The following is a 16,889-nucleotide window of genomic DNA, read 5'->3' on the forward strand; positions in this document are numbered from 1 at the left end:
CAGCAAATGATTTTAAAAGGGGAGCAGTTAGGTTCTCTAATTACCAACTCAGGGCTCTAACTTCTGGGTCTCACCGTCTCTCGGGGCCGCGGTATCTGCTGCCCTCGCTCTCAGACAGTTTCTTGACTCTGAAACTCGTCTTTGAAATTTCTATAAATCTCGGACCACAGACTAAGAGAAAAGTAGATGCACTGTCCAGTGTAAAAGAGCAAAGATTAGAAATGTGTCAGGATTTTGGAAGAGGATTTTGGTATCAGGAAGCTATCTGCTTAGAAGCAGGAGCCGGACACTGAGGGGAGAGAACCGAAGAAACGCTCGACTATCAGTTCAAGAAAGTAGCGGCTCTTAATTTGAAACCAGTTTAATCCTAATCCCTACTGCCTGCGGAGACGCAGCCCAGCTCCAAGGGAAAATTCCAAACGACGTACCAGAAAATCACCTACCGTGAATTGAGAAATAAACTCTTGATAGTCTCCATAAAACGTAGTTAAGAAAACTAGAATGCTTCACAGCAGAAAACTTTGCAGTAAGTTTAAGACAGAGTAGCACTAAATGAGGAGCTATTACTGAAACAACAACGTTTGCTTTCTAACCTGCAGGTCAAACTCTACATGAGCAAAATCATAAAATAGCTTTAGAAAAGCAAATGCAAAAGGAAAGCACATTTGGATTAAATTTTCATCTGGCAATAGACTTGTTGTGAGTAACTCAAAAGAAAAACGATTAAAAAAAAAACTAATGAAAAGTGGAAAATTAATTATTAAAAATTTTCCCCTATCAGGAGAGTATAAACAAGAACATTTCGTATCGTAGGATTAACACGTACCTGTTTTAGGGTGTATGGAGAAGAACCCCTGTGGATTTCCACTTGTGATTTTGTACGTCAGCTTGTCACTCGAGCTGGAATCGGGGTCAAAGGCCTCGATCTGGACCACGGACACGTCCTTGGGGGAGTTTTCCATGACTTCTGGGTAATAGACGGGCTCGGACGTCTGCGGCGCATTGTCGTTGACGTCCTCCACCTCGACGAAGATCTCGACGAAGGAGGACAGAGGCACCACCCCCTGGTCGGTGGCGTAGACCGTCAGCCAGTAGTGGGAGGTGGACTCGCGGTCCAGCCGATCTGAAGTCTCGATGACCCCTGAGAGAAGGAAGACAATCGTGAGGGCCGTGTCAACAACAACAGACACCGCCACGCCGAGAAAGTGCCGACCGGAACGACAGCTCTGAGTTAGGAGGGCTGAGGTGCCCGCCCCAGCTGTGTGCCCACCTCAGCTAAACTCTATGCCTCGGTTTCCTTTCTTAGAAATGGAGATAATGGCCGTAGGTTCCTCAGAGGTTCATTAAATGAACTCCTACACACCGAAGGATTCGAAGGGGACGTGACACGTCATATTGGCTATTAACGTATTTGTCACTATTAGTATTAGGTGCCAGGCAGTCTAGGAAGCACTTTACAAGTGTTATCTCGTGTAAGTCTCAATGAGACGGATGTATACGAAAAGATTATCTACTGGCCCAATACTGGGCTCTTTTCAGGATGACATTTATGGTTGCTTAAATTGGTTGACTTTTCTAAATGTCAATCAGGGAACCAGAGACAGAGCAGAGCCAGGGCCCAGATCTGAGTGCCCCCCCCCCCAGTCTAGCACCCTTGCTTCCCAGGCGGCACTCGTGTGACTCCCGCTACAGTTTACAGAAAAGGCTGGACAACACTCCTCTGCGCCTCTAAGTGTGGCAGACACGCCCTCCACAGCGGCTCAGAAACACAGAGGATAGCCTTGCGAAGTCCCGGATGAGGGGCTGCTCGGATCTCCTGTGTACTGCCCCACGCCCCACAGCATCAAGGATGCTAAAGGGCCATGCGGGGAGGGGACTACAGCCGTGCTGAGAGGCCACATGGAGATTTTCGTGCTGAAATAAGCGTCCTTCCCACAGTTAGAGGACAACGAAGGGAAGAAGATCCAAGGACTGGCTTGGCCAGGGGTTCAGGGGTTCAGGGTCTGGGGCCCAAGCATTCTTCTAACGGCCGATTCCAATTCTAAGCACTAGATACTGAAAGAATAGAGTGGGCAGCATATGCATGCAACATTATTCTGTGCTCTGCTTTTTAATGTCTGTTCAGTCACAAGATACCACCCCCTGTGACGCCCAGGTACAGACTGAAGCCCTACACTGAGCTCCCGGCTGGAATCTAGCAAGAGCAAAAAAGCCCAGGGAAGGCGACACACAACCTACATAACCTGTGAAGAAGACCAGAGACCGAGCCTTCACTTCTTGAAATCAAGAATGGAAGCCTGGCGATCCCTCAGAAATCCTCAGTGCACCTCTCTTGTTTTTAGTGCAAGTTGAAATGATTTGCGCCCAACTTCAGAGAGCTGATTATTCAGATTTCAGACTCCAGAACAAGGTACCTCCTTAACCAGGGACTCATCAGAATCCTGGAGTTCTGGCTTCTGAGACAACCAGCACATGTAAATGTCTCACCAGAGGAGTGTTTCTTCTTTCGGTCACTCTAAGTCCTTATTCCTACACTTATGTCCCCAGTCCTTCCTAAAGCCACAGCTCACATTATGGATGGACTTCTTCTGTGACTTCAGCAGTTACCCACAATTCATAAAAGAGAGACAAATTTTTAAAATTGTGCTATGAAGACTTCTGACTAGTACCTTTAATATAGGGAGCAACAGTAACCAGGTTCCTAGCTGTCACTGGAAGCGGATTAATCCACCTACTGTGTTCATTCTCAAACTCTACCACGCCCTCTGTTCACTCACTCCATGACTATCTACCATTGAATTTTCAGTAACTACTTTTTTTTTTTTACACCGGGTTATAAATTCACAATTCTCTAAGGGACCAACAAGAACTCTCCACATTTAAGCTCTAGTTTTAAATACATTTCTCTGTAACACACACCCACAATCATGTCACATCTTATTCGGTATGTATATACATCCAAATACCATCTCTGAGGTCTCCCTCCTGCCTTCAAATACCTTCCCTTCTTTCTCTGCCATCTCTGTTCCTATTTTCTATTTCCTCTTTCACTTTCTGAGACAATAGGATGCAACTAGGTGACAAGGCAGCCCAGTGAACTGCCTGCAGACAACAAGAAGAGTATCAGTGCTGTCAGAGAAAAAGGCGGTGAGGAGAACGCAGAAGTGAGACCTTTCCTACCACAATGTTGCAACACACAAGCAGTAGGCAGGGTAAGGATTCCATTCTATACATTATAGTGCACCGTATATTTCGAGACAAGTTTACTCAAGCCTGTGATACGCACTCCCCAGCCAGGTTACAAGGAATCGGGTCTTCCCTCTAATGAAACATTGCAGAAGTAAATGCCTAGCTTTCCAATCTCAAGAATACAATGAGGACATTCTCAGGAAAAGTTGTTAATACAAAGAAAAAATTGAAAGAAGCCAAAATCTGGAGCTATTAAGTAAAAATGTTTATCATTCCAACCATACCACCCTCTAGGATTCCAAAACCACCACCAGATGTCACTATGGAAACTGATTTTAAATGTGACTACAGTGGAAAAACTAGACAGAAGGAAGAAAAAAACACAATGTAATTGTTAAAAGAGCTTGGCCAGGTGTAGCTGAAAATACAGCTCGAACAAAACTTTTTTCTAGAAGGGGTTCATTAATGTTCACATATTTAAGTAAACATGTATCGATGTTGTTTTCCTAGAGTCTGATTCTTCAAAGGTCATAAGGTACAAGATTAGGTGCTCTCTCTGTAAGCGGTCCTCTTGTAAATAAAGATTTCAATGAATAACTGATTTCTCCTCCCCAGCACTGATGGCTAATGTTGCTGTTCACTCAAATCGTCCTTGAACAGGAAAAGTCAGCATCCCTCCAACCGGCATGGGTGGAGCAAGATGCCTTCAACATAGTAATTTCTAGGGCAAAAATAAAGATACATGTAGCCACTTCACTGCCAAAAATAACTGAACTGACTCAGATTTCCATGGCCACAGAACACCTTTCTTCCTGGAATTTTCCTACTTTCTTTGTTTAACAGGCCTTGGCCCCCTACCAAGTCTTAGTGCCAGAGCTTTCAACAGCAGATTTCCATTCTGGACTCCTCGGTCACTCCAATCCAAAACTCTTACCATCAGCACCGACCTGGCAGCATAAATGTGCTGTACATCCTACCCACCTTTCTGATATGTTACATGCATTTTGTGTGTGTGTGTGTGTGTGTGTTCTTCCCACTTTTCTGGAAACAAGCTTAAGGCAATGATTTTTATGGAAAGCTTCTTTGTTCAATCACAAGAACTTCTTTGTTAATCTTTGTTTAAACAAAAAACATAATTATGGTTGATATTTCTCTGTAGGCAACAAGAAACTGATTCCTCTTTTCTCCCGTTCCACATTCTCATCATAAACAGAGTAACTCTTTGGAAATAAGTGCTTCCCAAATATAACAGGAGAAAGATGTCTTATACATACTAGAGATACATACAATACTTATGTTTCTATAATTAATCTATAAATACTCAAACTTTTCCCTGATAATTATAAAAAAATCAGTCCCACAACTGCTGTATGAAATACTAATCTACTATAAGACATTCTTTCTGCCCTGAAATTAAATTTAAGAAGTAGCCTCTAAGCTCCCGGCTGAAATGCAAACCCCGGGAGGGCGTGGGCTTGTTGTGTTTGTTCCAGGGATGGTAAATAGTGGGTGCTTAGTAAGCATGTGTGGAAAAAAGGATGCTCATCAAAAAACGAGGAGGTGAAACAGTCACAGCAAAAATGACCCTAAGGACACATGACCACTAAATGAAATGCAGGATCCTGGACCAGAAAAAGCATGTTAAGTAAACACCCAGGAAATCTGAGTAAACTATGGCTTCAGTTAATAAGAACCTATCAATAGTGCTCCACTGATTATAACAAATAGATATACTAATGCAATGTTAATAATACAGATCAGCTATATGGGAACTGTATGATCTCTGCAATTTTTCTGTATCTACTTAATTTTAAAAATTGATAGCCACCAGAGCTCATAATATGTGGATTAACTTGCCTCCTCCAAGTGAAAAAACTTTTTTTTAATTTATCTTCTTTTCATTAACTGCTAGATGGGACTGACAATGCTGTTAGTATTTCAACATCTTGATGATAGCTTGAGAGGTCCTAATATGTAGATAAAAATTCTTGTATGTTAGGGCTAAAGATTTAAACAGCAATCCAATTATACATTTATCTGTTTACATTTCAACTTATAAATTTACTATAAATTTAAGATAGATTTTTTTTTTTATTACTTTGTTTGGCCTTCATAATACTGCTGTGTAAAAAGTGGTGTTTCTTGATATATAAAGTAAGATTTCTGAGGCCCTGGCCAGTTGGCTCAGCAGTAGAGCATCAGTCCGGCATGTGGAAGTTCCAGGTTTGATTCCTGGTCAGGGCACACAGGAGAAGCATCCATCTGCTTCTCCACCCTTCCCCTCCTCGTTCCTCTCTCTCTTCCTCTCTCTTCCCCTCCCACAGCCAAGGTTCTATTGGAGCAAATTTGGCCTGGAGGCTGAGGATGGTTCCATGGCCTCCACCTCAGGCACTAGAATGGCTCCAGACGCAATAGAGCAACGACCCAGATGGGCAGAGTATCGCCCTTTGGTGGGCATGCCGTGTGGATCCTGGTCAGGCGCATGCAGGAGTCTGTCTGTCTGCCTCCCCGCTTCTAACTTCAGAAAAATACAAAAATTAAAAAAGAAAGATTTCTGAAATTTAACCACTCTTTAAAATTACTACATTAATTTGACATGCAGTATTATCTAATATATGAAAACCCTTTAATTCTTTAAGAAATGCAAGTATAAGAAAACATAATATAATACATAAAGAATATCTTGAATGTTCCTGCGTGTTTCTGTCATTAGCTGGCAAAACTGTGTTGCTACTGTTGACTAAAATAGAGCAACAAATGAGATAAGAGCCAGTGGTAAATTGAAGGCATTTAAGATTCTAAAATGGCCGTTCAGTTCACTTAGAGAAGGACACAGAAGAAATAATGCTTTCAGCACTCAAATAAAACCTTTATACTCCCTGTCACCTCAAGTACACAAGATATTATTTCCTTTACTACTGTTTATAATCATAAAATATAAGGAAAATACAGTCATGTTTAATGGTTTATGCTGCAGAGAAAAATTTGCTGCAAAAATTTCTAATACTTTAAAAAAGAGTGATATATACAATTAATTTTTTAAATGCCTGAGGTATATATAATTAATTTTTAAATGCTGAAGACCACAAACATGAGATAAATATCCGATGCTTTTGATAATACTTAAAAAGATCAAAATACAGCCCTGGCCGGTTGGCTCAGCGGTAGAGCGTCGGCCTGGCGTGCAGGAGTCCCGGGTTCGATTCCTGGCCAGGGCACACAGGAGAGGCGCCCATTTGCTTCTCCACCCCTCCCCCTCTCCTTCCTCTCTGTCTCTCTCTTCTCCTCCCGCAGCGAGGCTCCATTGGAGCAAAGATGGCCTGGGCACTGGGGATGGCTCTGTGGCTTCTGCCTCAGGCGCTAGAATGGCTCTGGACGCAACAGAGCGATGCCCCAGAGGGGCAAAGCATCGCCCCCTGGTGGCCATGCGGGTGGATCCCAGTCGGGCGCATGAGGGAGTCTGTCTGACTGCCTCCCCGTTTCCAGCTTTGGAAAAATGAAAAAAAAAAAAAATCAAAATATGTAAAATAAAGTCAACTAAGAAGCATTCCACATGGGCTAAGCAAGCCGCCTATTCATATGTTGCACAGTTCAAAAAACATGTCTCTGCCTTCTTTTTTTTTTAGAAATCATGTAAGAGCTTTCATTTTTATTTTTTTATTTTTATTTTTTTAATATTTTATTTATTGATTTTTAGAGAGAGGGGATAGAGAGAAAGAGAGAGAGAGAGAAGGGGGAGGAGCAGGAAGCATCAACTCCCATATGTGCCTTAACCAGGCAAGCCCAGGGTTTTGAACCGGCAACCTCAGTGTTCCAGGTCGACGCTTTATTCCACTGCGCCACCACAGGTCAGGCGTCTCTGCCTTCTTATAGCTAAAAATAGAGTAAACTGTGTTGTAAAATTATCTCTCCAGTTTAACTAAAGACATAGTACAGATTATTACCATGAGCTAACCTTTCAAAACCAATGACTTGCCACGAGTGTCATTCCGTGAGAAACATTCGTGATGGGGACACGGCAAACTCAGTGAAATGATGATGGTGACAATAATAGTAGCAAACAGCAGTTACAGATATGGAGCTCACGATGCACCGGACATTACTTTAAGCACCTCTCACATATTAACTTATTTAACCTTCACAGCAACTATAAGAAGTAACACAATCATCCTCAGCATTACCACTAAAAATAAAGGCCAACATCTTGTCCAAAGTCACACACTTTGTTAGCAGGGGAGCTGGGATTCGATCCCAGAGACTGGCTCCAGCCAGACAAGCACACTGCAACACTTCCAAGGTCTGGCTGTGTCTTCTAACTGGAGAGACACATGACAGCATCTGGACACAGTGTGCAGTGTCCAGAGAAAGGTCCTGGCTTCGGTGGAATGCAAACACGTAGTGGCCAGGTGGAGAAAACTGGATTTGTTCTTCCCCCAGCATTTGAGGATCTGGGTCAAGTATCTGATACTGCACAACCTGGCTGTTCTGTGTCATTAGGACATCAAGCACATTCCACAGTGCCCGGAGGAAAGGGGACTGGTTTAACCTATATTAGTACGTATGAAACAGCTCTGAAAGAGGTGCGTATATTAATCACATAGAGAATGCCGGTGACAGACAAAGTGAATGGAAATGGAAATCTTTATCAAAATGTACAAAATAGGATTGTGGTCCTGTTTAGTTCCGTTTCAAAATTTAAAAACCACTCAAACACACACAGGGAAATAAAAGGTCTACAACATAAAACAAGGTGATGAAGGGACAATGAAGAAAATCAACCCAAAAAATTATCTTTTAATCTGCAAATTTCTATAACAATGAATTTTAAGCCATGTTTAAAATGCATACAATAAAAAGCCAAATAAAATGTTAAGTACCATCAGTCCCTCAGAAGTTTTATTAGTATAAGCTTCCGTTTCATTTCCCCTTTATATCGCAGATATATGATAGTTTCACTTCCAAGTATTTATCACTGATATTCTGACAGCATCAACAATTCAATATTCCAGAAGTATTTAAATATGAAACTACTTATTAAAGTTTTAGGTCCAGGAAATCCTGTAATTATAATGCCCAGAATTAGGTTATAAGCTAATCATTAAAAGGAAAGATTTTGTATATAGCAATCTGTCGATCTGTTTTTTTCATTATTCAGATTGCCTATTTAAATCGTTTTAATTAAAATGTAGATCTGTCAACTCTTTCAATTAAAATTGTTGCAATAACTTTAAAATTAGCTGAGGAAGCTCTCTGACTTACAAAGGTACTAGGAACTTACGTTAATTAAGTTCATAATCAGATTTGAAGCATCATGTTTCAAGTCCAGGGATTTCCTTAGCTTTGCAAAAAGTCATTCCCATGGCAAGCTCCGCTAAACCATGTTTTCATGCTTTGTTGAGAAATGATTCCAAGCTCTGATTTCCATGTCAGAATCATTAATATTGTTAATGAGGGCTTTCACGGATAAGCTCTCTTAAAGAGGATCATCCTTGGGTATCAAAAGTATCATTTGAGCACATATTAATTGAATAAAATGACATACACAAGACAGTTTCTGGAGGCATTAAAACTCAAAAGAAACATTTTACACGCCAAGGGCAATGTTTCTCACCGTTTTGTTTTATTAACATTTTAGAAACCTATGTTCTTTACTTTCCCACCTCATAGCACTGGGTGCAGAGACAGCAAATGCCGCACCTACACCATATTGCTTCATCCTCACAATTCCTCTGTAAACTCAGTGGTCTTTCTCTGTTTTCTATACGTGAAGGCAGAGGTTTACAGTTGGAAAGTTCACTGGTCTCAAGTCATTTACTCATCACTATAACAGCAATAAATTAATCAGTGCATTATTACATTCCCTTACCAGTAAGTGCTTTACATTTACTAACTCATTTAAGACTCGAAAGTGAAGTAAGTTGCCTTAAGTTACCCAACTAGCTGGAAAGAAGCAAGATGCCCAACCTGGCTGACCAGCTCCTTAGCCAAACTCACAACCACCAGGACGACGCTCTGCTGTTCCTGTTCCCATGGCCAGGGTGGCACAGTGTCCTTCCACAGCCTTGTCCAACTCTCTAGCCCTGGTTCTTTCCTTGTAAACCCGTAAATAAATCCAGCACGGTTAATGGGAAGAGAATCAAACACATCTACAAAAGCTCACCGCCACTGGTCCATGGTGGGAGGAATGACGTGACTCAAAAGTGGAAACGAACTGAGGGCCAAACAGCAGAATCGGGCCAAGCAGATCCCCGTACGAAGCTCAAGAATCCAGGTGACCAACCCCATTTAGAATAAAACAGGGGAAAGGACATACAGTACAAAGGAATCTAAATTTGTTCTGTATTCAGGAAAGGGTATGTACATACACTAAAAATGGAGGCTTCTGGGAACGAAGGAATTTTTTTCTTTGGGTCAATATTTTCTAATTTTCTACAAGAAATACATATGCTTTACATAAAAAAAGTATTTTTTAAACCCAGATGTATGAAGGATTAATCCGCAGCATATTAACAGAACTTGAGAAATTTCAGAAATGTAAAAGCAACCTTTAAAGGTTAAGAAGTGGCTTACAGGTTTCCATAAGCTGAGGAACAACTGCCTGCAACATTTGTATTGCAAAGTATGCTCCAGGCTCCAGCCAGGAGACAAGGCGCTCACTATTCGATGATTAAAATGTCTGTTGAAATGCCTGAGCCTCATGCCAAACTCCTTAAAGCACTCCGCTGCTAAAGAAGGAATGGAATGAGATTCCTCCCTCAACAGTGGAGCACGACACCGGTCCTCGTATAAACACGGCTTTCCCACGGAGACAGCTGTCTCCAGAACCCTAGAATGCACCAGCCGGCAGAGGAGCAGGCTGTCCGAGTCCAACGTGTGTTTAGCTTTCTACAAAACACAGTCTAAATCCAGAGAACTGCAAGTAGTTATTTATTTTTCCTAAAATAAAACCTAAGGAGGCCCACAGGCAGTTCAGCTATGCAAAAAGAAAGGCGTGTTTTACTTGAACTGAGTATCACTCGAAGTGGGGAAAAACCCCGTTTTCTCTTTGGCACCTGCGGTCATGAACCTGGACAAATTCCCCCTTTTCTGTCCACTCCTCCCAAGTGAAGGCTTTAACTTTTGATTAAAAAAAAACTGATTTCTCTATTACATTCTATTTTGACCATGAAGAAGTTTTAAATTTAAAAAACCCAAATTATTTTACAAATGGAAAAGGTATCATTTAGAGACAATATTCAATTACTTTTAATATTCAATTTGTGGCCAAATCCAATCCCTGGAAGAACTCAGATACTTACATTAGGCGAAGATAACCGACTTATGAACTGATTCATTGCCACTAATAACTCAGGAGAAACTTCGGGTATAACATGTTTTACGCTAAAAAAAACACTTCGAATTAAGTCAGACACCTATAACTTATGACCTAAATGCATTGCAAGATTCGATTATTTAAACCTTACTAAAAATCTCTGTTAAGGCAAAACATCAGTGTGTAAATATTGATCATCCCTTAATTTAACCGTTGTCTAAATTCGGATTTTTTTTTTTTTTTTAATGAGACCAGTGTGACTAACAAACTAGAATGCAGCTAAAGATTATAGATTTTTTAAAAATCACAAAAGACAGGGCACACCTACATTTATCAGCGGATTCTGAAACTAGAGAGAAACAATTGAAACTAAATAGCCAAGATTTCTCAGTGGAACTGTGATGCACACATAGGAATTAGATAATCTGCACTATTTTAATTAAGCAGACCTGAAACATTTTACAAAGTACATACTTTGAAACAGGGAATTAAGGCACCTGGAGAAAGAATCTTGCTAATTCATCAGTTTAGAGGATATGGAGACATATGGAGATAATAAGAGGCTATAGAAAGAATAGATTCGCGGGTCTCAAATGTACTGTCACATGTCTACATTTAAAAACTAAAGCAAAGAACTGAATTAGAGAAAAATCAAATACACAGAATAAACAACTGCAATAGTTCTTACATATCCTTGTTCTTATTCGCTCCATTGAGGCCAAAGTTGTTCTGTAATAAAATTGCCCCTTAACAAATAATAAATACTTCATTAAAAAGTGAAATATTTTCTTCTCTAATTCTCCTAACCATTAATAAAGTGAGGCCACAATAGAAGATACAGACCATGAAGACAAGCACACAGCCACCATGCAGCCATATATATTAGAAAAGTGTACAATCAAATAACCCATTAGAAATTTATTCAAAAGTGCACAACAGTTAATTACAACACATTAGTTATCATTAACTAGTATGGCAGTTACTAAAATACAGATAATAAAAACGTAAATAAAAATAAAATCTTGATTAAAGGTATACTTGGTTGGAAGTACCAAACACTAAAAACACATCTCTTCCTGATTAATAGTAAGTAAATGGCAATTCAATTTAATGGAGGTGCCTCATATTTTGTTTTGGAAGTCACCTGCACTTTTCAAATACTTTTCCCCAAAACTAAATACAAACTCAAAATGCAAAAGCGTGCCCCCCTCAAAAAACATTGTATTTATTAATATTTAACATTACTGGCATTTCTAAAGAAGCTCAACTATTTCTAGCTCATGACAGGATATTAGATATATACCATAGGTTCAAAGGAAAGAGGCCAGATGTTCTCTTACCAGGTTTGATTTTCATTTTTTAAAGTGATTTTTTTCAAAATATAATAATTCAATTCTACACTCCTGGATGGACCTGCCTCTTCATCCAACTATTTATGAAAGAGGCGGCAAAGCACACTTTTTTCTAGCTATTCTCGTACTTTGGTTGGTTTGTTGTAACAGGCTATTTGTTACCATCTGAAAACTCAAAATATTTTTTCACTTAAATGATCACTTTATAGTTGGCAAATTCTCAATCAGCCACAACTCACAGATCCAGTATATGTATCCATCTGGTACTAACTATACCCATAAACAAAAGAATACATAAAAATTTCCCCAATGACCTCAGGACATAATTTTAAAAAATTATCTTTATAAATTAAGTCTCAACTTAACCAAATATTGAAGTAACTTTAAAGATGTTCACTTCAGCAGCACATTTTGAAACAATTTGTGGCATATCCATGGCTTCATTTACTGTCTTTAAAAAGAAATATACATAATCTAACAGATTAACCTTATCTGGCAAACACTAAGAACTAATATTCTTATTCTAAACAATACTGATATGTTTTAATAAGGTAAAATAACTAATTCAAAGAGTCCAAGAATTTAAGGCATAAGCTTGAAATCTGAATATGACTGAACTTACATTTGTAATTACTGATGACACCACCATAAAGCACTTAACAGGCTTCCCAGGGGCGTCATTTCCGTCATGTTCCTCTCCTTTACCCTCCCCTCCTCTCCCTCTCCCCTCTGGAAGCAAACATAGCTGGACTCCAAACACCTTTACAAAGGCACATGTAGGCGGCTGACCTCCTATGGAAACAGCATTTTATAAAGTAAAGCAAGGGAAGTTCTAAAGCAAGGTATTTAATTATCTTAAATGGCCAAACCAAAGAAGCAGATAAAATTATGAATTAAGAAAAAGCAATAAAAACCATCAGGTCCTGCCCTCTAATTTTACAGATGATGAAACCAAGGTCTAGAGGGTAAATGAGTTGTCATTAGGCTGCAGAGCTTGACTGACTCAAAGCCATAACTGGAACCCCCGTCTCCTGAAACCACTACCTACCATGAAGAGTGGCCCCTGGTAGAGAGGTGAGATGCTGCCTTAACCCAAATTCCCGTTGGAGTGAAAGGTGGTTTCCGATTGGTGAGAGGAATGACTGACAGCAGGAAGGACAAGCTCAGTGAGGCAGTCTCAGAGTTCGTGATTTGCAACAAAATGCTAAGAAAGCTTGCGAGGTCCTTCTGAACCCACCTTCCTATGTAATCGATGACTTTGACTTAATTACGCATCCTCATCATTACTTAACAGCACTATTTATTTCACAAATGGAGGGGGGAAATCAAATGTTCAGAGAATGTAGGTTTTGTTCCTTCCATGTGTTACTTAAAAGTACTAGTCTTAAAGCAATAAAATCAGTTATTCTTAAGCATTCTTGTTAATTGTCCCAGCTCTGCATTTTAATAAATGTGTGACCTTTGGCAATTTATTACGGTCTACACCTCAGCTTCTGCATGTATAAAATGTGGGGTGTATTTTAAGATTTAGATGATTAGTATAAAAATAAAGGCAACTACTAATAGTAAGTCTGTGTTGATGCTTGCTATGTGAAAGCAAAGTCAAGATTTAGAAAGATTCTTAAAAAGGTATGACACCTTTAATCCCCCTCTGTAGTGACATGGATGTTCCTATTTCTCTGGAGAGAGAACTAGGGAACAGAAACCACATTATTATAAAGCAGTGTATAAAACAGAACTATTGGAATCACTTAAAGGCCAGGTACCTAAAATAATTGTAGTGTCTGAATTGAATATTGTAGAGCAACAGATATTTAAAACACTGCGGCAGCATCTTCTATAGAGATACACAAGTAACTACAACTGACAGTATAAAAATACGTTGAACGCGCAGATCAAGCAGCAATACTGCCAAAGTGGCCAATGAGATCTGTCAGAAGCCCTCCTCCAAAACCCAGGAAAGTACAATGCTACTGTCATGACACACGAGAAAGTCTCATTTCAAAGATGACATGATAACCAATAGCGGGAAGAGTTAAATTAGAAATTTCTGGAGCAAAAAAAGAATATTATGTCCATCTTTGCCTCCGATATTATCTCCTTCCCCATTTATTTTCTTTAAATCTCCAGAAGTTGTTACAGATTTGAAAGTTAAAATAACCAAGTTCAATAAATGACATTCTTAGAATACATCATGACTAAAAAAATTCTAAAGCATAAAGTTTATACCTGTATAGTATCCTTCGTCACCTAATGTACAAAACTATGGATATTCGATGGAGGTAAGGAACACTAAAGGACCTTCGCATCTAAGAAAACCTAGGTCCCCACCCAGGTGCAGAATTATAAATTACGTACCTCCCAAGACTCTTTTCAAACTATTAACTTACCTTCTGCATTGCCAAAAATTGTAAATGTCTCAAAATGCATAACTTTTTAAATGATATGTATGCATAAATCTTTTTTAAAATAAAAAACATACTTCTGAGAGAAAACAACTTGCTTTTAATGATTTTTTTTTTAAAGTAGTTAAAACAGCAATCTGTTTCCCAGGATTTTATGTTCAAAAGTCCATTACCAAGGAGGAAAGCTGGTTTGGAAAACCATCAGAAATGAAAAGAGCAGTCAGAGGAAGAGAAGAGTATTTTGCTTCTTTTCTCCTTGTCACTAATAATTACCAGCTACTATATCACAGAGATCCCCAACGAGCCATACGTAAAGCTTGAACTGGGATAAAATTCAAAATAGGACGTCTGGGGCAGTAGGACAGTCAGCAGTCGGGAGAAAAAGGAGCATCTGTCACAAAAGTGGGAGGGAAGGGCTACTCTGTTCCCTGGGACCTACTGACCTGTCTTCTCAACACTCACCTTCAGTCATTAGGCCCAAAGCCTCCACGTGACCTGGTTCCTGCCCTTCTCACCTCCCTGTCTCAGACTCCCATCCTCATGAGCTTGTCTTGTGTATTTGGGGCCACTATTCCCCCTGATCAAAAACTGTCTTCACATGGACTTGAATGGCTCTCCATTCTTGCCATTCAAGTCCCAGCACACATCTCCTCCTTGGAAGCCCAACTCGGACCACTCAGCTTAAAGAAGGCCATCCATCATCACCCGGCAAACCAGCGCCATGCCACTGCCCTGTTCTCTGCAGCATTTCTAAGCTAACTAAGCTTGGAAGTACGTTTACCTTCTTACGTGCCTGTGTGTCAGAGAGGAAGCTCCGTGCAGAGCACAGAGCATGTGTGTCTCCTACAGCGCAGAATACTCAGCACCTAGAAACAGGTGGCCTCGATGAGGCCACCAGTCAACAGTAATGAGCAAATGAATGAACTCTCCCCCATGGCCCTTTTTTGTTGATTTTGTTTTGTTTTGTTTTGTTTTATCTTCTCAAATCTTGCCTCTGTGAAATTCTCCCAGAGCTTTACTTCTGGAAGTGACCTCTCCAAAGTCCTCCTGCTTCAAGGGCCCCAAGCAGTATTTGAGACGGCTGATGCACAGACTCTATTCCACGTCCACTGTTCACCTCTAGCCTCCCAAACTCATTTCCCTCCAGCATCTGCCTGTGGTCTCGGCCAGTCCAGCTGGCTGGTCCCCCTCCCTAAGGGAACACACACACACACACACACACACGCACGCATCAGGATCACCAGGGCGTGCAGTCTGGCTCTCCGCTCTCTCCACTTATCTTCCAGAGTTACTACTCCTTTGAGGGATGAGAGATCCCTTTTGAAATGATTAAAATTCCCACAGTGACTCCCAAAATCTTCACAGAAAAGTAAAAACAAAAACAAGATTATTTCGCATAAAATGTAATAAAACTGAATTTTCCAGCTGTTTTTAGGAGTGGTAGCACAGTAAGATTACTGTATCATTAATTCCTCTGGCCCAACACATATAGGCATTGAATAAGAAATGAGTAAGTCAATTATTTAAATAGAACTATAGATACGTTAAAATTTATCACTTGATTGCATTTAGGAATGTATTAAATCTTTAAGAAACTGTTTATTCCATAGAAGTCTTACCTACCTCATTCCATTATGTCAGTATGGACTATGTGTAGTGATGATAATACACTCTATTATCTTCTAAAAGATTTTTTTTAAACATTTTTCTCAATTACACAATTTTTTTTTTAAAAAAGGGTGCAATCTTTATTGACCCTCTGCTCCAATTATAGTCCATTCAATCCCAGATTGAGGCTCCACTGCCTCGTTCATATTTGTGTTCCTGTGCTGGACATGAAATGATTGCTTCAGAAAGGCCAGGCCTGTAGCTGTGAGCAGGACAAAGTGCTTTTGTAAATTTCCTGTTGGCACTCGGACAAGACTCACCAGCTACTGTGAACTGGGCTTCCTCCCTGGAAGAATGCGCCGGCCCTCCACACCTGAGCATTCCAGCGCCCAGAAAGTGGAGCCTGGCCCGTTTTCAACAGAGTGCAATAACTAGCAAACTTCTTTAGGAAACTTGAAATAATTACCAAGTATTTTTTCCAAAGCAATCAACATTCCTTTCACAACTGAATGACCATATGTTAATCATTAACTTTGGGGAGGTAACAAGGGGAAAAAAAAATCACAGGTCCTTTTAACTTACCAGTCAGTTTTAATGACAGCACAGTGAAACCTTCTCAGACAAATAATTTGAATAGGGTAACAAAACTAAACAAAAATTTAACAAATTCACACAAAAAGGGTAACCTTCTCATGGAGCACCATTAAACAAAAGAGGTATCTAGTTTTCATTTCTATTCTGTGTTCAGTTTCAACCAACTAAAAATGTCAACCTCTTATTATTTTTGGCAGCTTCTTTTATGTCCCAAATCAAGTCATGAATTCCAGGAATTTGGCAGGCCAGTCCCATCTGCATGAAACCCTGTATATCTGAAAGGAAGTCGACCAATGCCCTGCGCCCTTAGGCAAAAAAGGTAAAGGATATATATAGCCACAGTCTTGGAGCCCAAAGAAGTCACCAAGAAGTGCATTCCTGTCTTATCGGCCTGACTTTGATTCACCTCACCTTTCTTTCCTTACAGGA

The 16,889-nt window shown here is 40.1% G+C and overlaps 1 protein-coding gene across 6 annotated transcripts in view; it reads right to left on the reverse strand.

Moving 5' to 3' along the window:
- FAT1 (FAT atypical cadherin 1) overlaps positions 1 to 16,889 on the reverse strand; it is a 129,666-nt gene that overhangs the window by 70,163 nt on the left and 42,614 nt on the right. For all 6 annotated transcript variants that reach the window (XM_066380211.1, XM_066380212.1, XM_066380210.1 and 3 more), the window contains exon 3: positions 827 to 1,141. In XM_066380211.1, the coding sequence (XP_066236308.1) occupies positions 827 to 1,141 (315 nt within the window). The remainder of the gene's footprint in view (positions 1 to 826; positions 1,142 to 16,889) is intronic.

The sequence above is a fragment of the Saccopteryx leptura genome, chromosome 4 (genome assembly GCF_036850995.1).
Source record: "Saccopteryx leptura isolate mSacLep1 chromosome 4, mSacLep1_pri_phased_curated, whole genome shotgun sequence".
Classification (NCBI taxonomy): domain Eukaryota; kingdom Metazoa; phylum Chordata; class Mammalia; order Chiroptera; family Emballonuridae; genus Saccopteryx; species Saccopteryx leptura.